The following is a 20,801-nucleotide window of genomic DNA, read 5'->3' as shown; positions in this document are numbered from 1 at the left end:
GCCCCCGGCCGGGCCTGCTCCGCCCTCGGCGCGCCGCAGCTCCGGCGGGCGTTTCCTGTCCGGATGCTGCTGTTTTGGTGCTGCTGCTCCGCCTCGGCCTCTCGCCGCCGGGGCTGCTGCTGGCAGGCGGCCGAGCGCGGCCTCCCCTCGACGGCCTCGCTCTTGCTGCAGCCGCCGCTGCCGCCTCCTGCTCCTTCTCCGGCGCCGCCTCTCCGCGCCCGGTCGCTTCCGCGCTTGGAGTCGCCCTTCGCCATCGCCGCCGCCGGCCTGGTCCGCCCTCTCCTGCCCCGGCCATGGGGAGGCGCCGCCGGGCCCGGGAGCCGCCCGCCCGCTTGGTGCTGCTAGCGCTGGCGCTGGCCTCCGGCTCGGCGTTGCTGCTGGCCTCGCTCAGCCTCCTGCTGGCCGCCTGGCCCCGATCCAGCGCCCGCGCCGCCCAGCAAGAAGCGCCGCCCGCCGCCGCCGCCGCGGTGCCACAGGTGAGGGGCGCACGGCGAGCGCGCAAGGCTCCAAGCCGCGCGTAATGCCAGCGAGGCGCACGGAAAGGTCCTTGGGGAGGAGGAGGGGGGACCCAACTCGGGGCCCCCCAGATCGCAGAGTTGCAAAGAGATTCGCACCGAGGGCGGCGAGGCGGACGGGCGGGGAGTAGCGGGAGGGAAGGCACCCTTAGGTGAAGCCACCAGCACCCATCAGGCGCAGCCAGGGCTGGGCGAAAGCAGCGCAGGGCGTGCGTCCGGGAGGGCTGAGGAATGCGCTCCGCTGTGCGCACTTTAAGTCGGCGATAATCCGGCCACCTGCTGTAAACGCAGGAGACCCGAGGCAGAGGGGAGGGGCGCCTGCCTTGCAAGATGCATATCTGCCAACAACAACACACACACACACACACACACACACACACACACGTGTGACTCTTTGAAGGTGAGCAGATTTATGGTTGCAGGAAGTTAATCAAAGAATGGCATTGCAGAGGGTTGAGCTGGATGATCTTTGAAAGTCCCTTCCAGCTCTACAGTCCTGTATATAAATAAATGGAAGGGAGGAGGGAGATTGTAAACAGTGAGGCCAAGAGGCCAGGCCAGGCAAGAGTTCAAATGCAAAGCTCAAATATGCCCAAGATAAGCATTTGACAGCGAGCGATAAGGCACAATCTTCTTAGCTTTGCCCTGCTATTTCCAATCCTGTCGTGGGAGAGGAAGAAATTAACTCAGTGGGTACCAAACTTTTGGGGGGACCATTGCCCGCCCCAACTCTGCAATTCTCAGATTCCAAACAGCAACGATTAATTGCAACCCAATTAAAACTCTTGAACTGCAGTGATTAATTTGACCCAGCGATTCCAGGTTGTGGAAGTCATTTATAACTCCGGCGCCCCACGCCTGCCCCCTTTGCCCCTTGGCAATCCCACTGCTGCCTGCCCGGGTGATGCTGCCCATTTTGGGAGGCCCAGCACTAACTGATCCCTCTGGAAATGGTGCAGGAGGCTGCCCGCACCTCCAGGGTCAGAGCAGAACAATGGGCATAAGGTCTAGACCAGCCTTTGCCAACTGGGTGCCCTCCAGATGGGTTGGGACTCCCCTCTGGAGGGTGCCCGGTTGGCAGAGCAGGCTGGTCTGTACCCAGCCAGTAAAGAGTGCAAAGATCTGCATTGCTGGGAAACATTCCTAGAGCCCTGAGGCAAAGCACACTGTTTGCCGCCTTGCGGGCATGCAACGCTCAACCACAGACCGCCACATGCCTGCCAACCCCTGCTGAGCCCTGGGCTGTGGGAAGCAGCCCAGTAGTTATTATGGTCTGCCGAGTGGGCATAACACTTCCTCCAAGTCCTTTAAATAGCTCTAAGTGGGTCATGTTCCCGCACCTTTCAGCAACCGCGGCGCGGCAGGCGGGAATTCAGCCGGTGTAGCCTCTTCTCAGCATGCTGGTGCATTGAGGAGAGAAACCGGGTGAAAGCAGGGGACCCCCTTTAACATACCATGCTTGAAACAACAGATGCGTTTACTTAGAGAGGCAGGGTGGGGTAGTGGTTAGAGTACTGGACTAGGGCCTGGGAGAGACCAGGGTTCCAGATGCTAATCTTGACGCCTCTCATTTGTCTTTCCCTGTGCAAATGGCTCTGTTTTAACGCTGCCTTTCTCGCTCCTGCATGGCTGCGCTCAGAAGGGGTTTGCTGCAGATAAAACCTGAGGCCGCCCCAGCTGCCGGGCGCGAAGATGGGTTCGGATTCGGGTGGGGAGAGGTCACCCGAGAGAGATCTCCCCGGCCCCAGCCCGCCTTTCAGGTGGGGAAAGCGGAGAGCCTTCACAGCGTGGCTAAGCCCACCCAAGTGACTCAGTCGTTGGCCCGAGATTCGAACCTGGATCTTGCCAGAACTGTGTGCTCCGAAAGCCTCTGCTTTTTCTCTGAGTGGATCTCTTTGAGGCAGCCTGGATCCTTTGACGACCTTGTGCCCTCCAGATGGTTCTGCCATGTACTAGTAATAAAACAGTCAGGCTGGGTTGGAGCAGCGGTTTTGTGGAAATGGACCCTTTTATTTGGAGCCGAAACCCCCAAACGAGTGGTGTGTGTGTGACGTGTGGTTCAGAGGTGAAGCCTCTGGTGCACCTTTTTCCCACCCCACCCGCTGGACCCACACGCCCAACAGCTGGGCTGGCCCCCCTGAGGCTGGAGGCCGGCCTGTCCTGGCTGCCTCTCCATAGCAACCTCCCGATCGCTCCCTTCCCAGGCCTTTGCAAATAAAAACAAAAAGCCTTCGCTGAGTGCTCACATCTGTTAGATGTGAACAAGGCCCAGCAGAGTCCTTGAAAATGCAGAGGCCGTGCTGAAGCCCTTTGCAGCCCTCCCACCTGTCTGCACATGCAAATAGCCTGGCTGCAGGATCAGACCCATCTGGTCCAGCCCCCTGTTCTCACAGCGGCCAACCAAACGCCCGTTGTGGGAAACCTGCAAAGCAGGATTCGAACTCTCTTCCCTCCTGTGCTTTCCAGCAACTAGTATGCAAAACGATTGCTGCCTTCTATGGTGGGGCCCGGAAGCCCCCCACCCCACCCCATAGCCTTCCCCTCCTCCATGAATTTACCCGATCCTCTTTTTAAATCCATCCAAGTTACAAGAACTGAGATTCCGACCAAACATCAGGAAGAACTTTGGGACAGCAAGAGCCGTTTAACAGTGGGATGGATTCACTCACAATGTGGTGGGCTCTCTCCTTCCTTGGCGGTTTTTAAGCAGAGGTTGGGTGGCCATTTGCCATGGATGGTTTTGTTGAGATTCCTGCGTCGCAGGGGGTTGGACTTGTAATAAATGAAAATCTGCCCTTATTCCCTTATGGGGGACACCAGAGCCCTTATAGAGTCCTTTGCAGGTTCTCCATCGGTCGGAGAAAATAACAGAGGCCAACCAGAGAATACTGAGAAGCAAAGCAGCTAGTAAGCCTGATCTTTATTTAACTGTTGCAACAGGGTGCCCCCTTCACACGCAGGAGGACGGAGGAGGACCCAGAACCAAATATAGACATTTTAAATTGCCCACCCTGGAGTCCAAGACCATCCCCAGAAACATCATACCTACATCACAGAAGAGGCGGTCTACAACAGAAATCTGAGTGTGTTGTTTACCTCCTGTCTGGCAAGTTACCTGTTAATGGTCACTTGATTGGATACCCTGGGGAGCCTGGCCAGTCTTTTGTAATGATAAATACTTAGTTCCTGGGCCATGTCACAGGCTCACACCCTATTCATACGCAGACATACCCTTCAGACAGGATTTGTGAAGGAAAAGACAATGGGGAGGCTTTTCCATTTTCCTTGACCTTGCAGAGAAATCATTTGGTCAGTTTGGGAGTCAAAATGGTTTACAGGGCTGTTTTCCTGTGCTGCTTCAGACATGTGGTTTATATATTTATGTACGTGTTTGCTTGGTACATTTATGAACATTTATTATATATATAAGACCTTAATTTTTATATTTCAGACTAGATGACCCTTGGGGTCCCTTTCCAACACTCCGATTCTCCCGATTCTAAGTTGGTGGCCATCCCTGCCTCTTGGAATCCCAATAGTTTAACTGTCCTGATGATAAAAGGAGCACCTCAAATGCATTGTTTAATGTTTTCTCTTCTGTATGCTTGATGCGTGATGGCAAATGAGAGAGAGCTTCTGAGCATGCGCAGAGTTGTTTTACTTTAAAATAGAGCAATTGCGTCTTGCTCATCCTCCGCCCATGAGATGGGGACGGACGGACATTCTTCTCCAGGTCAAAGGTCACATCCTACGAAGCCTCATCTGGGAGTACTTTGCAAGAATGACCTCCTCAGTTAATGCAGTTGACTGGTTCTTTGGAAACTTTTCTTTTTTCTAATGGGATGAAGATGAATCTACATTCTGAAAAGTACCGTAAGAGACAGGTTTGCGTGGATGAGATAAGAAAACATACATTTCGCACAGTGCTTGTCTTTTCTGTGGTTTTTTTCTAGCCATACTAGAAATGTTCTAACTGACTGATGAAGGACACTGCTGCTTTTGGCCCTAAGATTCCCTCGGGCAAATTGTAGCATTGGCACTTGCAAGGGTACCACTGAGCATGCTCCGAGTGTTGCGTGGCGACAGGTGTGGGCCTCGCACGACCCCGCTTCAGAAATTTGGGGTGCCGCCAAAGCTAGCCCTACTCAGAGTAAAATTAACAGGCCTTCCTGAGTTGTTGTTGTTGTTGTTTAGTTGTGTCTGACTCTTCGTGACCCCCTGGACCAGAGCACGCCAGGCACTCCTGTCTTCCACTGCCTCCCGCAGTTTGGTCAAACTCATGCTGGTCGCTTCCAGAACACTGTCCCACCATCTCGTCTGTATCTCGTGTATCTGAAGAAGTGTGCATGCACACGAAAGCTCATACCAAGAACTAACTTAGTTGGTCTTTAAGGTGCTACTGGAAGGAATTTTTTTTGTTTTGACTATGGCAGACCAACACGGCTACCTATCTGCATCTCGTCCTCTGTTATCCCTTCTCCGTGTGCCCTCCATCTTTCCCAACATCAGGGTCTTTTCCAGGGAGTCTTCTCTTCTCATGAGGAGGCCAAAGTCTTGGAGCCTCAGCTTCAGGATCCGTCCTTCCAGTGAGCACTCAGGGCTGATTTCCTTCAGAATGGAGAGGTTTGATCTCTCAAGAGTCTCCTCCAGCACCAGAATTCAAAAGCATCCATTCTTCAGCGATCAGCTTTTTAAGATGCGGTCTAGGTTTGTCACTGTTTTTCTCCCAAGAAGCAGGTGTCTTTTAATTTCATGACTGCTGTCACCATCTGCAATGATCATGGAGCCCAAGAAAGTAAAATCTCTCACTGCCTCCATTTCTTCCCCTTCTATTTGCCAGGAGGTGATGGGCCCAGTGGCCATGATCTTCATTTTTTTGATGTTGAGCTTCAGACCATATTTTGCGCTCTCTCCTTTCACCCTCATTAAAAGGTTTTTTAATTCCTCCTCACTTTCTGCCATCAAGGTTGTGTCATCTGCATATTTGAGGTTGTTGATATTTCTTCCAGCAATCTTAATTCCGGCCTGGGATTCATCCAGCCCAGCCTTTTGCATGATGAATTCTGCATATAAGTTAAATAAGCAGGGAGACAATATACAGCCTTGTCGTACGCCTTTCCCAATTTTGAACTAGCCAGTTGTTCCATATCCAGTTCTAACTGTAGCTTCTTGTTCCACATAGAGATTTCTCAGGAGACAGATGAGGTGATCAGGCATTCCCATTTCTTTAAATTTGAGCGTGTCTGTTCTGCAGACTCGACAACGCTGAGCTCAATATCAGATGGTTTCCTATGTTCCTGAAATGGTGACTGGCCGTTCTCACACCTCCTCTCCCCCAAATGTACTCCCCACCTCGCTGTTTCCCCCCTTCCTGATGTTCCCCTTGATAGCAGAGAGGAGGATCAGAAATGCTACTTTTAAGAAAGGCGTTAGCAGCCGGGATGTTGGGAGAGACGTGTTTTCTGAGTTTCCGGGGCAACTATCTCCAGGCTGAACTCCCTGCTCTCCAAAAAAAAGTACATCTCAGGGCTGCATTTTTGAACCCTTCCCAGAACTGTCCTCTCCCACAGGTACGGAGCAATAAATCAGCCTCGAACTTTGCATCACTGTCTTCTTAACATCCCTGAGTTAAATCTGCAGGGTTATATATTGAAATAATAAAAAAAAAATGTTCATAAATGTACCAAAAAAGCACGTGCATAGATCTGGGGACCACATGTCTGGAGCAGCACAGGAAGACCGCCCTGAAATCATTTTGGCTCCCAAACTGACCAAATGTTTTATCTGCAAGGAGGGAGGGGGTGGGGGGAACCTTCCCATTGTCTCAGGAATGGGATAATCACCATCTCAAAGGAATGGGCAGACTACCAGGAAAGGCAATCAGATAAGGCGTTATCAGATAACCTGGCAGACAGGAAAAACAACAACACTCAAATTTCTGTTGTAGACCACCTTTTCTGTGATGTAGGTGTGATGTTTGTGGGGGGTGGTCTTGGGTTACACCCCTTCTGAGATGTATGTTTGATGTATGTATGGAGGGGGTGGTCTTGAGCTCCAGGGCGGGCAATTTAAAATGTCTATTTAAGGGCGGGCACACCTTGGTTCTGGGTCCTCCTCCTTTCCTGTGTGTAAGGGGAGCAACAGTTCAATAAAGATCAGGCTTACGAACTGCTTTGCTTCTCAATATTCTCTGATTGGCCTCCATTCTTTTCTCTGACCGATGGAAAACCTGCAAAGGACTCACCCCCAGAAACATCATACCTACATCGCAGAAAGGGTGGTCTACAACAGAAATCTGAGTGTGTTGTTTACCTCCTGTCTGGCAAGTTACCTGTTAATGGTCACTTGATTGGATACCCTGGGGAGCCTGGCCTGTCTTTGGTAATGATAAATACTTAGTTCCTGAGCCAGGTCACAGGCTCACACCCTATTCATACACAGACATACCCTTAAGACAGGATTTGTGAAGGAAAAGACAATGGGGATGCTCTTCCATTTTCCTTGACCTTGCAGAGAAATCATTTGGTCAGTTTGGAAGTGAAAATGGTTTCAGGGCAGTTCTCCTGTGCTGCTCCAGACATGTGGTCCACACATCTATGTATGCACTTGGTTGGTACATTTATGAACATTTATTATACAGTGGTACCTCGGGTTAAGTACTTAATTCGTTCTGGAGGTCCGTACTTAACCTGAAACTATTCTTAACCTGAAGCACCACTTAAGCTAATGGGGCTTCCTGCTGCCGCCGTGTGATTTCTGTTCTCATCCTGAAGCAAAGTTCTTACCCCGAGGTACTATTTCTGGGTTAGCAGAGTCTGTAACCTGAAGCGTATGTAACCCGAGGTACCACTGTGTATATATATATGACCTTAATTCCCCCCCCCACACACTTTTCTTTCCCTTTGGTCCTCAGGAGCTGCTGTCCGAGGATGACGCCGAAGAGCTGGACCCGGTATGTGGCTTTCTCTCCCAAGGGGTCTGACCCGGTTGAACTGCTGCCTGCATGAGGGCTGTATGTCCATTTTGTCGCGTGTTTTGGAACAGCTCTGGAGCAGGGTTTCAGAAAACCCCTTCTCCTCTGCACTGGTTTCTGCAGGAAAACAGATTGTCTAAGGCAGTGTTTCCCAACTTTGGGCCTCCAGCTGTTTTTGGACTACAATTCCCATCATCCCTTGCCACTGGTCTTGCTAGTCAGGGATGATGGGAGTTGTAGTTCAAAAACAGCTGGAGGCCCAAGGTTGGGAAACACTGGGACTCTAAGGCCATGGGGAGGAACCAGGAGCCCTTTTTGTGTGTTTTCTGGAAAAGACTCCAGCTCCCATCACCCTCCACCATGGGTCACGCCAGCTGGGGATGATGGGAACTGAAGTCCAAGAACATCTGGGGGTCCCTGGTACAAGGGAACGGATCCGGCTGGGTCAGGCCAATGGCCCATTTGGTCTAGCACTCTGTTCTCATGGCGGCCACCCAGATGCCCCAAATCGGAAATCCGCCAGCAGGATCCAATCCAAGAACCCTCTCCCCTCTTGCTATTCCCAGAAATTGGTATTCAGAGACATAATAATAATAATAATGCCATCCATTTAGGCGGCTTCCAGGAAAATATAAAAACACAAGAGAACATCAAACCTTAAATACTTCATGTCTCCGACCGTGGAGGCAGATAACAGCCATCCTGGCTAGTAATAATAATAATAATAAATTTTTATTTATACCCCGCCCTTCCCGGTTCAGGAAACCAGGCTCAGGGCATCTAACAACAAATTTTAAACACTTAATTGATGCTACAAAAAACCCCCAGCATAAAATACGGTATAAAGCGTAAATAACAATAAAATCAAAAATCAATTTAGTAGCTCTTTCTTCCGCCGTGAATTTATTTAAACCTCTTTTTGCTGCCTCCTGTGGCAGGGAGTTCCATAGTTCAGCTACGCCTGAATCTTTCAACGTTCAGTGTTGTTGGGTGTTCACGAATTCTCGCGTCATTGGAGAGGGAGAAAAGCATTTTTCTATCCACTTTCTATGTTTTATAAACTCCTGTTGTGTCTCCCGTTCCTTGCCTTTTCCACAAGCTGAAAATGCCCAAACTCTGTAACCTTTATTTGTGGGACAGCTGCTCCAATCCCTCTGTCATTTTGGACGCCCCTTTCCCTGCCCTTCTCCTAACTCTACAATAGCAGGTGGATGGAAAAGATAATGTTTGATCCAAATATTACCTGGTAATGGAACAGCAGGCTCATGCCCCAGGTGAGCCTGGCATTGCCATCCTTTGGGGTTCGTTTTTTATGGAGAACCCACATACAGTGGTCCCTTGGTTCTCAAACTTGATCCGTTCCGGAAGACCGTTCCAAAACCAAAGCGTGTTCCAAAACCAAGGCGTACTTTCCCATAGAAAGTAACGCAAAATGGATTAATCAACTCCAGACTTTTAAAAACAACCCCTAAAACAGCAATTTAGCATGAATTTTACTATCTAAAGAGACCATGCATCCATAAAATGAACGCAATAATCAATGCACTCTACTATAAAATAAATAAGACAGTATTGTAGATGATGAAAATTTAAATAATTTTTTCCTCTTACCTGCACTGATGATGGTCATTGTTTGGATGGGGGGCTTTTATCCATTTCCGCAGTCACACAACCAGTCACTCAGTAGCTGAACTGGGTTCCACACAGTCACAAAAAAAACAAATTAACAGGAAAAAGCCTCAAAAACGCAAAATAAATACCAAAACCAAAAGGGCCAAACTTAATCCGTTCCAGAAGTCCGTTTGACTTCTGAAATGTTTGAAAACCAAAACGCGGCTTCTGATTGGTGCAGGCGCCCCGGAAACGATAGCCGCATCGAACGTTCGGCTTCCGAAAAACGTTCGAAAACCGGAACACTTACTTCCGGGTTTTCGGAGTTTGAGAACCAAAGCTTTTGAGAACCAAGGTACCTGTAATTTTGCCTGCCCTCTGTGTCTTGCATTGTCCCTCTCTAACTCTAGGTGGTGCTGTCTACCGGCTGGAGCAGCCAAGGCAAGTTCCTGCACCATTTTGCCCAGCAGGGGGCGCTGCGGCAGAGGAGACAGGGTGAGTGTCACCGCCTCCCTCAATGGAGTGGACGGGGAGGGGAGCAGGCGAGGCACCTGATAGGCCAGGGAATGTGGCAGTTGTACAGGTGAAACTTGAAAAATTAGAATATCATGGAAAAGTTCGTTTATTTCAGTAATTCAACTCCAAAGGTGAAACTAATATTTGAGATAGACTCATGACATGCAAAGCAAGATATAAGCCTTGATTTGTTATAATTGTGATGATCATGGCGTACAGCTGATGAAAACCCCAAATTAACAATCTCAGAAAATTAGAATATTACATGAAATCAGCAAAACAAGGGCTGCAAATTGAGCAATATTGGACCTCTGAGAAGTAGAAGCATGCATATGTACTCAGTGCTTGGTTTGGGCCCCTTTTGCATCAATTGCTGCCTCAATGCTGCGTGTCATGGATGCTCTCAGCCTGTGGCACTGCTGAGGTGTTATGGAAGGTGTTATGCTTCAATAGTAGCCTTCAGCTCTTCTGCATTGCTCGGTCTCATGTCTCTCATCTTTCTCTTGGCGATGCCCCATAGATTCTCTATGGGGTTCAGGTCAGGCGAGTTTGCTGGCCAATCAAGCACAGTAATCCCATGGGCATTGAACCAGGTTTGGGTACTTTGGGCAGTGTGGGCAGGTGCCAAGTCCTGCTGGAAAATGAAGTCAGCATCCCCATGAAGCTCGTCTGCGGAAGGAAGCATGAAGTGCTCCAAAATATCCTGGTAGGCGGCTGCGTTGACCCTGGACTTAATGAAGCACAGTGGACCAACATCAGCTGACGACATGGCTCCCCAAATCTCGTTTCTGATGAGAGCAGCTTTTGCATCTCATTTGGAAACCAAGGACCCAGAGTCTAGAGGAAGAATGGGGAGGCACACAATGCCAGATGCTTGAAGTCCAGTGTGAGGTTTCCACAGTCTGTGTTGATTTGGGGATGTTTCAGACTGCAACTCCCAGTCGCCCCCAGCTAGCACCGCCGTGCAGTGACGATGGGAGTTGTAGTCCGACGTGGCTGGGCATCTGGGGCTGGAGGGGGTTGAGGTGCAAAGCCTTCCCATCCCAGGAATGGCTTCAGCAGGCCAGCGAAACCAGGCGAGGGTCAGCGACGGGTCTCAAACCCACCTGTTTCAAAAAACAATGGAGTTCACCTCGGGGGGGTGAAGTCAAGGGGAGATGGGAAGGCGAAGGCTGACCACAATGGACTTCTGAGCAGCACCCACCCCACTTTAAACAGCCCCCACCTCCCGCCAAAGAATCCTGGGAGATGCAGTTTGTTTGTTTAAAAAAAAATATTGATTTTCCAAAAATTTTAAACAATCAGACAAACAAACAAATCTCAACCGTATTTAAACCAATCTGAGTAACATTGTTAAGTGACTTCCTTGAGTCACTTAACAGTTTTCCAAAACCAATTTTCTCATAAAATTAACTTTACCACTTAACATCTTTCTTTCTTTCTAATTTAGCTTTAAACATATTAATTCCTAACATTACATACTTAAATCCTAAGCCTATCAGATAATTGCAAGCTTTTCCAATTAAATTATCTTAACATATTTAGCTAAATAGTCTTTAAATTTCATCCATTCCTCCTGGTACTCCTCCTCCTTCTGGTCGCGGACTCTTCCAGTCAGGTCGGCTAGCTCCGAAAAGTCCATCATCTTCATCTGCCATTCTTCCGCTGTTGGAACTTCTTGTGTTTTCCAATTCTTAGCTAACAAAATTCTAGCTGCAGTTGTGGCATACAGGGAGATGTAGTTTGTTAAGGTTGCTGGGAGTCATTAGGCGACCCCTGTTCCCCTGCTGGAACTACAGTTCCCAGAGTGGCGTAAAAACCAGTCCCTCTTCGCGGAGAATTCTGGGAATCGTAGCTTTCTGAGGGGAATAGGAGGGTACTCCTAACAACTCCCAGCAAACTACAGCTCCCAGAATCTGCAACTCTCTCCGGCATCCTATAACTAGGCGCTGGGTGGAATTGTACACCCCCAGCCATGCCTTATTGACCTAGCAAGGCCCTACCTCTCTTTCAAATCAGAACCAGTGAAGGTCCTGTGTGAGTGTCTGGAGGCGGTTGGAGGATGGATGGCGGCTAACAGATTGAGGTTGAATCCTGACAAGACAGAAGTACTGTTTTGGGGGGACAGGGGGCGGGCAGGTGTGGAGGACTGCCTGGTCCTGAATGGGGCAACTGTGCCCCTGAAGGACCAGGTGTGCAGCCTGGGAGTCATTCTGGACTCACAGCTGTCCATGGAGGCGCAGGTCAGTTCTGTGTCCAGGGCAGCTGTCTGCCAGCTCCATCTGGTATGCAGGATGAGACCCTACCTGCCCGCAGACTGTCTGGCCAGAGTGGTGCATGCTCTGGTTATCTCCCACTTGGACTACTGCAATGTGCTCTACGTGGGGCTACCTTTGAAGGTGACCCAGAAACTAATTTAGAATGCGGCAGCTATACTGGAAACTGGGAGCGGCCGCCGAGACCACATAACACCAGTCTTGAAAGACCTACATTGGCTCCCAGTACGTTTCTGAGCACAATTCAAAGTGTTGGTGCTCATCTTGAAAGCCCTAAATGGCCTCGGTCCGGTATATCTGAAGGAGCGTCCCCCATCGTTCTGCCCGGACACTGAGGTCCAGCTCTGAGGGCCTTCTGGTGGTTCCCTCCCTGCGGGAAGCCAAGTTACAGGGAACCAGGCAGAGGGCCTTCTCGGTGGTGGCACCCGCCCTGTGGAACGCCCTCCCACCAGATGTCAAAGAGAAAAATAACTACCAAACTTTTAGAAGACATCGGAAGGCAGCCCTGTTTAGGGAAGCTTTTAATGTTTAATAGGTTTTTGTATTTTAGTGTTTTGTTGGAAGCCACCCAGAGTGGCTGGGGAAACCCAGCCAGATGGGCGGGGTATAAATAAATTATTATTATTATTATTATTATTATTATTATTATTATTATTATTATTATTATTTCTCCCCATTTCACAGCTGCCAAAGGCAAGCGCTCCCGGCCTCGGAGACCCAGCACTGTCTCAGCTGCGCACTACGAAGGTGAGAGAACGTGTGGCATGCTCCCTTGCGCCTTGCGCCCAGATCTGGCCCCACCCAGCCCACCTGTTGGGGGAAGAAAGCAGGGACCCTTCCCACAGCCCCCCTGCTTTTATTTGGAAGGGACTGCTTTGGGGTTTTTTGGGGGGGGGTCTTTCTCACCAAGCGGTGCTTCTCGCGCCCTCAGGAACCCACTCGCGGTCCGCTAGAGGACCCAGGAGTCCTTCCTGACCCCCGTCTTTTATTTTTATTCTTTCAGTGCAGCCCACGGAAGGACGAGCTGGGATTCAGGCAGGTAACACTTCTTGGGCTGGGGCTTCTGTAATGGCTGGGAGGGGAGAAGAGGGGAAGGCTTCTGAGACCCTGTCTGCACCCTAATAATAATAATAATAATTTTTTATTTATACCCCACCTTTCCTGGTTCAAAAACCAGGCTCAGGGCGGCTAACAACAACTTTAAAACAATTATAAAAGCAGCATAAAATACAGTATAAAAACATGAATTAACAATAAAATTCGAAAATCAGTTAAATAATCCCCAGGGCTAGCTGGCTGAAGTGGTCCTACTTGGGCCAGTGAGGAGGCCAGGGGAGAATTAGCTGTGGGGTCTCAGAGCGGGTGATCTTCATAAAATGGGAAGGGGAGGGAAGAGAAGGGAAATAAAAGATCAGGCTGAATTCAAATTAAAACCCAGGCGGAATAGCTCTGTCTTACAGGCCCAACAGAAGGAGGTTAAATCGGAAATGCTATAATAATAATAAAAATTATTTATATCCCGCCCTCCCCAGCCGAAGCCAGGCTCAGGGCGGCTAACAACAATAAAAAGTACAAAAGTACAGCACAAACAACACTCTAAAACCATTCATTATAAAATTAATTAAATTCAAGCCACTGGCTACCATTGGGTCAGAGCTCCGCGAAGATTGCCGAGGGAGGGAGTCAGGCTGTGCCCTGGCCAAAGGCCTGGTGGAACAGCTCTTTCTTGCAGGTCCTGCGGAAAGATGTCAAGTCCCGCAGGGCCCTAGTCTCTTGTGGCAGAGCGTTCCACCAGATCGGGGCCACAGCTGAAAAGGCCCTGGCTCTGGTTGAGGCCAGCCTAACTTCTCTGTGGCCTGGGACCTTCAAGAAGTTTTTATTTGAAGACCGTAAGTTTCTCTGTGGGGCATACCAGGAGAGGCGGTCCCGTAGGTACGAGGGTCCTAGGCCGTATAGGGCTTTAAAGGTTAAAACCATGTGATCTGATGGTGAATTTGGGGTGACCCAGTGCAAAAATCCTGAGGATCCACGTGGATTCGTTCTTATTTTTTATATATGCAGTTGTTAAAAAAGGTAAAGGGACCCCTGACCATTAGGTCCAGTCGTGGCCGACTCATCTTGCTTTACTGGCCGAGGGAGCCGGCGTACAGCTTCCGGGTCATGTGGCCAGCATGACAAAGCCGCCTCTGGCGAACCAGAGCAGCACACAGAAATGCCGTTTACCTTCCTGCTGGAGTGGTACCTATTTATCTACTTGCACTTTGACGTGCTTTCAAACTGCCAGGTTGGCAGGAGCAGGGACTGAGCAACGGGAGCTCACCCCGTCGCGGGGATTCGAACCGCCGACCTTCTGATCGGCAAGTCCTAGGCTCTGTGGTTTAACCCACAGCGCCACCCGCATCCTATATGCAGTTGTTACATACATACATATACGTTTGTGTGTGTGTGTGTGTTTGTGGCACCATTCACATAACAAAAACTACTGTAGATATTTTATCAAAATTTTCAAAAGCAGGACCCCGCTGGGTAATCTAACCAGGGTAGCTAGGCAAAGGGGGGTAATTTGGAGAGATGCCAGCCGCAGACTCCTCAACTGTTTCCTTCTCCCCCCACCCTGCCCCATAGATGCCGACGGGACCATCCGCGGGTGGGTGGAAGCTAAACTCAACACGACGAGTCCCCTCCGTTATGACAGCAGCCGGGGCGAGTTCAGGGTGGCCAAGAGGGGCCTATATTACCTGTACTGCCAGGTGAGGGCTTGAAAAGGTAATCTGGGGCCAGGGAGGGCCCAGGTGGTTTTTGGGTTCGGGGGGGGGGGAGGAAGTGGAGACTTGTGGGTAAAAAGAGCAAGGCATCCTGGGAAATGATGAACTTTGGTTCTTGGGGGGGGGGAGAGGGAGAAAGAACATTTCCCAAAGTTTTCTGTATTGATCTCCCGGGGTTGGTGGGGCTGCGTAGGGGTGAATAAAGTTCTAGAGGCCAAAAGGGGGTTCACGAGTCTCAGCAATAAAGGGCACGAGCATGTACAGAGTGCCACTGTCTGGCCAATAAGGACCCTCCGTATCCCATCTCTTTAGGTGAGATAAAAAAAAATTATTATTTTGACCTATTGCACTTCCTTTTTTAAATAAACATTTTATTATTGCTAGCGAATGGCGACGAGTGATTAATGTGAATTGTATATATAGTGGTACCTTGGGTTACAGACGCTTCAGTTTACATATGCTTCAGGCTACAGACTCCGCTAACCCAGAAATAGTGCTTCAGGTAAAGAACTTTGCTTCAGGATGAGAACAGAAATCGTGCTCCGGCGGTGCGGCGGCAGCGGGAGGCCCCATTAGCTAAAGTGGTGCTTCAGGTTAAGAACAGTTTCAGGTTAAGAACAGACCTCTGGAACAAATTAAATACTTAACCCGAGGTCCCACTGTACTGATATTTCTTGACTTCTTTCTAGTTGCGAGTTCGCAAGGATTTGGGTTGGGGCAGGTGACAGGTTTAGGTTACGCCGATCGAGGGGCAGCTGAACTCAGAAGTTTGGGAAATAACAATAACAACAACTTATTATTTATACCCCGCCCATCTAGCTGAGTTTCCCCAGCCACTCTGGGCGGCTCCCAATTGAGTGTTAAAAACAATACAGCATTAAATTAAAAAAAATTCCCTAAACAGGGCTGCCTTCAGATGTCTTTTAAAGATAAGATAGCTGCTTATTTCTTTCACATCTGACGGGAGGGCGTTCCACAGGGCGGGCGCCACCACCGAGAAGGCCCTCTGCCTGGTTCCCTGTAACTTGGCTTCTCGCAGGGAGGGAACCGCTAGAAGGCCCTCGGCGCTGGACCTCAGTGTCCAGGCTGAACGATGGGGGTGGAGACGCTCCTTCAGGTCTACTGGGCCTTTGAGGCTGTTTAGGGCTTTAAAGGTCAGCACCAACACTTTGAATTGTGCTCGGAAACGTACTGGGAGCCAGTGTAGGTCTTTCAAGACCAGTGTTATATGGTCTCGGCGGCCGCTTCCAGTCCCCAGTCTGGCTGGCACATTCTGTTTGTTTGTTTTTTTAATGATATTTATTAGAAGTTTCAAAAATTACAAAAAAAGGCAAAAAAGAGAACAACAAAAAATTAACAAAACATACATAACAGTACATCAAAAAAGAAAAAAAACACATAAAAACCAATACACCAATAACAATAAAAAAACACACACATCCAATATTCCATATCTCTATCCTTCATTTACTTGTTTCATCGACCTCTTCACACCTCCCTTTTTGTATTCTAGTTTAGTTATTTGTTTCAGCAAATTCTTTCCATCTTTCTCAATTTTTATTGAATAATTTGTCTTAACATTCTAACCTATTAGTTAACTCAGCAAATCCTTTCCATCTTTCACTATATTCTGTCATTCAATTTACCTTAATTTATTTTAACCTTATCTTTCTATAAAATACCTTAAAGCTTAAAACTTAATATTCATTTGTACATAATTCCTTATATCATTTCTACTAAAGCCAAATATTTTCATTCCAACATTTTCCTAATGCTCATTAATTTTACACTAATTCCCAATATAAGTAAAAAAATTTCTTCCAATCTTCCTCCAGCGTCTCTTCTTCCTGGTCTCGGGTTATGTCAGTCCTTACTGTCCGTTCCATCTAGTCCATCAACCTGGTAATCTTATGTCCGAGGCTATTAAGTCTCTTCCATGTCCCTTCTGCAGATCTTCTTCTTGTTTGTACTTGCACTTTACCTTATCTTTTGTTGATCTCTTTCTTAATTCCTTTCCTTTCTCATTGAGGAGCAGGTCTCGGGGATGTTCCAACTCAAAAATATCTCCGTCTCTCCTCAGCAGATCGGCCCATTCCCCACAGTCCCATTCCCCACAATCAACAGTGTAGTCCAGAAAATATTTAAAGGCATGTTTCAAAGTCCCTCCAAACTTTAGGGCCCCCACAACTCCAGACCCCCCCCCGGCCCACTCCAAATTCAACCTTCAACAACAACGGCTTATGCTCCTGTAGGGCCTCAGGCTTCTCCATTTGTGTTACTTGAGGTTCAACAGCAGCCTCCTCCATTATCTTCTGCGTTTGCACTTGCTCCGTCAAAGCAGGTTCCGGAGTTGGCTCCTGGATGGTTTCTGTATAAGTATTCGCTGTTTGTCCAAAATTTTTGACTGCAACAGTCATCAAATCCATCTTCTCATGCATCTGCTCCAACAAAGCGCTTGTCTTGCAAAAGGCAAGCACCAAAACTTCCTCCAAACACATTTTTGTTCAAGGTCACAGTCTGATCCCACGATCCTTATCACTGCAGCTGTAGAGTCCCCAGATCGACTCCAGCAACAATTTAACAAGCTCCCTCTAGAGGAGACAATTTCTATTTGTATCCATCTTTTGAAAGCAGCTCCAACAAAAGAAAGTTACTTTCATTTTTCAGATTTCTTGTTTCTTTTAAATTCAAAAGGCAACATTGGAGACAATTTGTTTCTCTTCTTTAACTATCTGTCAAGGGATGCTCCTTTCACAGTCAATGAACTTCACCAAAAATCTCTGTCTCTGACACCCCGTTCCCAGGTTTGAGACGGTGGAAATTTATCTTTCTTTACTCTCTCTCCTGCAGGCTTAAACAGTCAAAATTCCCCCTCTTTACTCCTGCTTCCAAGAGGGGTTTAGATGGTTAAAACAGGAGGAATTTTAAACCTTTATGTACAACTTTCCAGACTTTAGCTTGCACAATTTTTGCTTCAGGCTATTTACAAAAGCGGAAGGCGGACTTCCTGTTTAGGACCTTCCCGCTCGAGTGCCAAATTAAAATGTTTCTTAGCCCAATTTTCCGTTCTAGTCACGGGTACTTGTTTAGAGTCCAATTGTCCACAGGAAAAAGTCAGCGCTCTCCGGCAACGGCTGTGCGGCTTCACTCCACAAAAATAGTGGTCGATTCAAAACACCGCGCCGCTCACCCCACGTCGCTTCGGATCCCCAAGAAAGGGGTTTCCTTGCGTGTAGTGGGGGGCGCTCCTGGTGTCAGCCAAATCCCACGTTCCCAGGCTTCCTCCGCTTGGGATTTTTAAAGGGTCTCCGCCTTCGCCACGGCGCCAAGACCCGATTTTCGCGGAGCGGGTTCCTCTGAATCAGAGGAATTCCGCCATTGCCGATGGCACTAACCCGGAAGATTAGCATGGCACATTCTGGATTAGTTGCAGTTTCCGGGTCACTTTCAAAGATAGCCCCACATAGAGCGCATTGCCGTAGTCCAAGTGAAAGATAACCAGAGCATGCACCACTCTGGCAAGAGTTCAGGCGGCTGCCTGCGAGGGATTCTTTAGCTGAGATTCCGGCATTGCAGGGGGGTTGGGCTGGATGGCCTTTGGGTGTCCCAGACAATTCTGCGATTCTGAGCTTATTCTCTGTGTCACCCCTTGCCAGGTCCATTTCAACGAAGGGAAGACGATCTACATGAAGCTGGACATCATGTTAGACGGCGATCTGGCCCTCCGCTGCCTGGAGCAGTTCCCCCCCACCAGCTCTGGGCCCCAGGACCCTGAACTTCGCGTCTGCCAAGTCTCCGGCCTGGTCCTTCTCCGGCCCGACGAGTCCATCCGGGTCCGCACCATTGCCAACGTCCGCCTCAAGGCTGACCGGTACCTCACCTACTTCGGTCTCTTCCAAGTCCACTGAGGCGAGGGGCGCTGGGGATCCATCAAGAGGGAGGCGTTGGTGGGCCGCCTGCGCCCTTCAGGGAGCTGGATGTGGGGGTTCAGAGAGGAAGGGGGCAGGAGCCACTACGGACTTGATTCCTGCGTTGTGCGGGGTTGGACTGGATGACCCTTGGGGTCCCTTCTATGGTTCTAGGACTCCCTGCATTCAGTCTTTTGGCCTTCCTGGCTCCCAGATCGGAGCAGCGCCAACGATTCGTTCCCCCTCCCGATCTGGAACTTCCCGTTTCGGTCCCGCTAAAGACGCCTTGGTCCATTTTTGCGGCGGGCAAAAGCTGCTCACCCTACTGTGGCCAGAAGCTGCCTTGCCACCCATCCCAGGCTTGGCATCTCGTTGTTGCGAACCGGTGGGCCTCAGCTGTTGCGATTTGTGATTCCTGGACTGGATGACCCTCAGGGTCCCTTCTAACTCTATGAAAACAGAAGCCACAAACCGAAAAAAGAGAAAGGAAAGAGGAACTGGGTAATTTGCATGGGCTTCCTAGACGGTCGCTGCCTTTCCTTCTGGGAATTGTATTTTTCGCTGCTATACTTCTGCCTCTGCCGGGATCTGTGCCTTCCTAAATTTACGCCGCCTCGTGTTTCCTACGTTATTCTGCTTTGTTTTCCGTTTCGTTTTCCGATTTTGTTTCTTGGAAGCTGCTGGACATTTGCTGTGGGTTGGGTTAGATGACCCCCCCAAAAAAACTCTGCAATTCTACGATTGTTTCAAAAGCTGTCCTGCTACTATGGAGAGAAATAGACGCTGCTGAGGACCTTGCCAGCCTCAGCCCACTGCTGACATATATACTGCTTCATGCCATGCGCAGTATATAACGCAAAGTTTAGAGGCACATCTTGTACATAGAGACTGCAGTTCGGGTAGCGGCCAGCAGGAGGCGACATAGACACACACAGGAACAGGAAGCGGCCTGCTTTGGTGGATCCCGCCCATTCCAGCCAGTCGAGGGCCAATGGGATTCAAAGAAGCTTCCCATTGGCTGCGGAGAGCAAAAGGGGATTTTTCAAAGGACAACACATTGGCTGACATCTCTGTACCTGCAGATAGATAGATATACAGTATAATCTCTGCTAGCCAGTGCCGGACTTGGATAGGGGAGGAGGGCCTGATCCTGATGGACGGAAAGAGATGCTGCTGTTACATTACCTGTTCATACCTGGGGCAGTGGGGGGGGGGGCTGGGGTTTTAATGACCTGTTAATAACAGAAGAAAAGCCTTCTTAAAAAAAAATAATAACATGAACATGTTTATTTCCTTTTCAGTCGCAAAGTGGGGCACACAAACACACATAGCTTAGTTCTCAGACCTCACCCCCCAGGCTAAAGTCTGTTTCGGGGGCCTAATCCAGCCCCTGTGGCTGTTTATTTCCTGGGGTAAAACCTCACGGCCCTTCACTTCATCAGATCTGGCCCTCTTTGAAAAAAGTTCGGACACCACTCAGATAGGATGGGGTTGTTCCAAATGCCTCAGACCCACACGATTTGGAGCTTCCAAGTGTTATGGAGCATGGGCAGAGGACACTGCAAGGGGTTGGACTGAATGATGCTTGCTGCAATTCCGTGACGCCGCCTCATTACAGAGCCCCACATTTTAGGGGCGCAACAGGGGGCAATGGCTGGTTGTCTTCAGTCGTCCACAAAGGATTCCCCCGCAGCGGGGCTGATGTTTCCGGCCTTGGTTGTCCCATCTGCAGACATCTTTGGAATGCGGAGTTGGTCTGGCAACAGACCTGGCGTCTGAAGCCAGCTCTCCATAGAGCGCATGGGTGGGGACCTTGCCGTCTTCCTTTCTGTAGGAACATGGGCTCGGGAGAATACACTGAAATAAAAAAAATAAGGTTATATATAAACCACATGTCTGAAGCAGCACAGGAAAACAGCCCGGAAACCATTTTGACTCCCAAACTGACCAAATGTTTTCTCTGCAAGGTCAGGGAAAATTGAAAAGCCTCCCCATTGTCTTTTCCTTCACAAATCCTGTCTGAAGGGTATGTCTGCCTATGAATAGGGTGTGAGGCTGTGACCTGGCTCAGGAACTATTTGTCATTACAAAAGATTGGCCAGGCTCCCCAGGGTATCCAATCAAGTGAGCATTAACAGGTAACCTGCCAGACAGGAGGTAAACAACACACTCAGATTTCTGTTGTAGACCACCCTTTCTGTGATGTATGTATGATGTTTCTGGGGGTGGTCTTGGAC

General features: G+C 49.2%; 1 protein-coding gene across 2 annotated transcripts; it reads left to right on the top strand.

Annotated features, from left to right (window-relative positions):
• The first annotated feature begins 174 nt into the window (after positions 1 to 174).
• TNFSF12 (TNF superfamily member 12) lies at positions 175 to 19,845 on the top strand. Of its 2 annotated transcripts, none has more exons than XM_079952144.1 (7): positions 175 to 476; positions 7,429 to 7,467; positions 9,510 to 9,594; positions 12,576 to 12,638; positions 12,895 to 12,930; positions 14,517 to 14,641; positions 18,313 to 19,845. In XM_079952144.1, exons 1-7 carry the CDS (start codon positions 294 to 296, stop codon positions 18,562 to 18,564), a joined length of 783 nt encoding a protein of 260 aa, XP_079808270.1. In that variant the 5' UTR covers positions 175 to 293; the 3' UTR covers positions 18,565 to 19,845. The 2 variants fall into 2 exon arrangements, with proteins under 2 accessions (XP_079808270.1, XP_079808271.1); XM_079952145.1 differs by lacking the exon at positions 175 to 476 and adding an exon at positions 5,602 to 6,085.
• Positions 19,846 to 20,801: the final 956 nt, after the last annotated feature.

Source organism: Podarcis cretensis, assembly GCF_951804945.1.
Source record: "Podarcis cretensis genome assembly, chromosome: 13".
Classification (NCBI taxonomy): Eukaryota; Metazoa; Chordata; class Lepidosauria; order Squamata; family Lacertidae; genus Podarcis; species Podarcis cretensis.
Note: the sequence above shows the minus strand (reverse complement) of the source record. Positions and strands in the feature narration are given on the sequence as shown.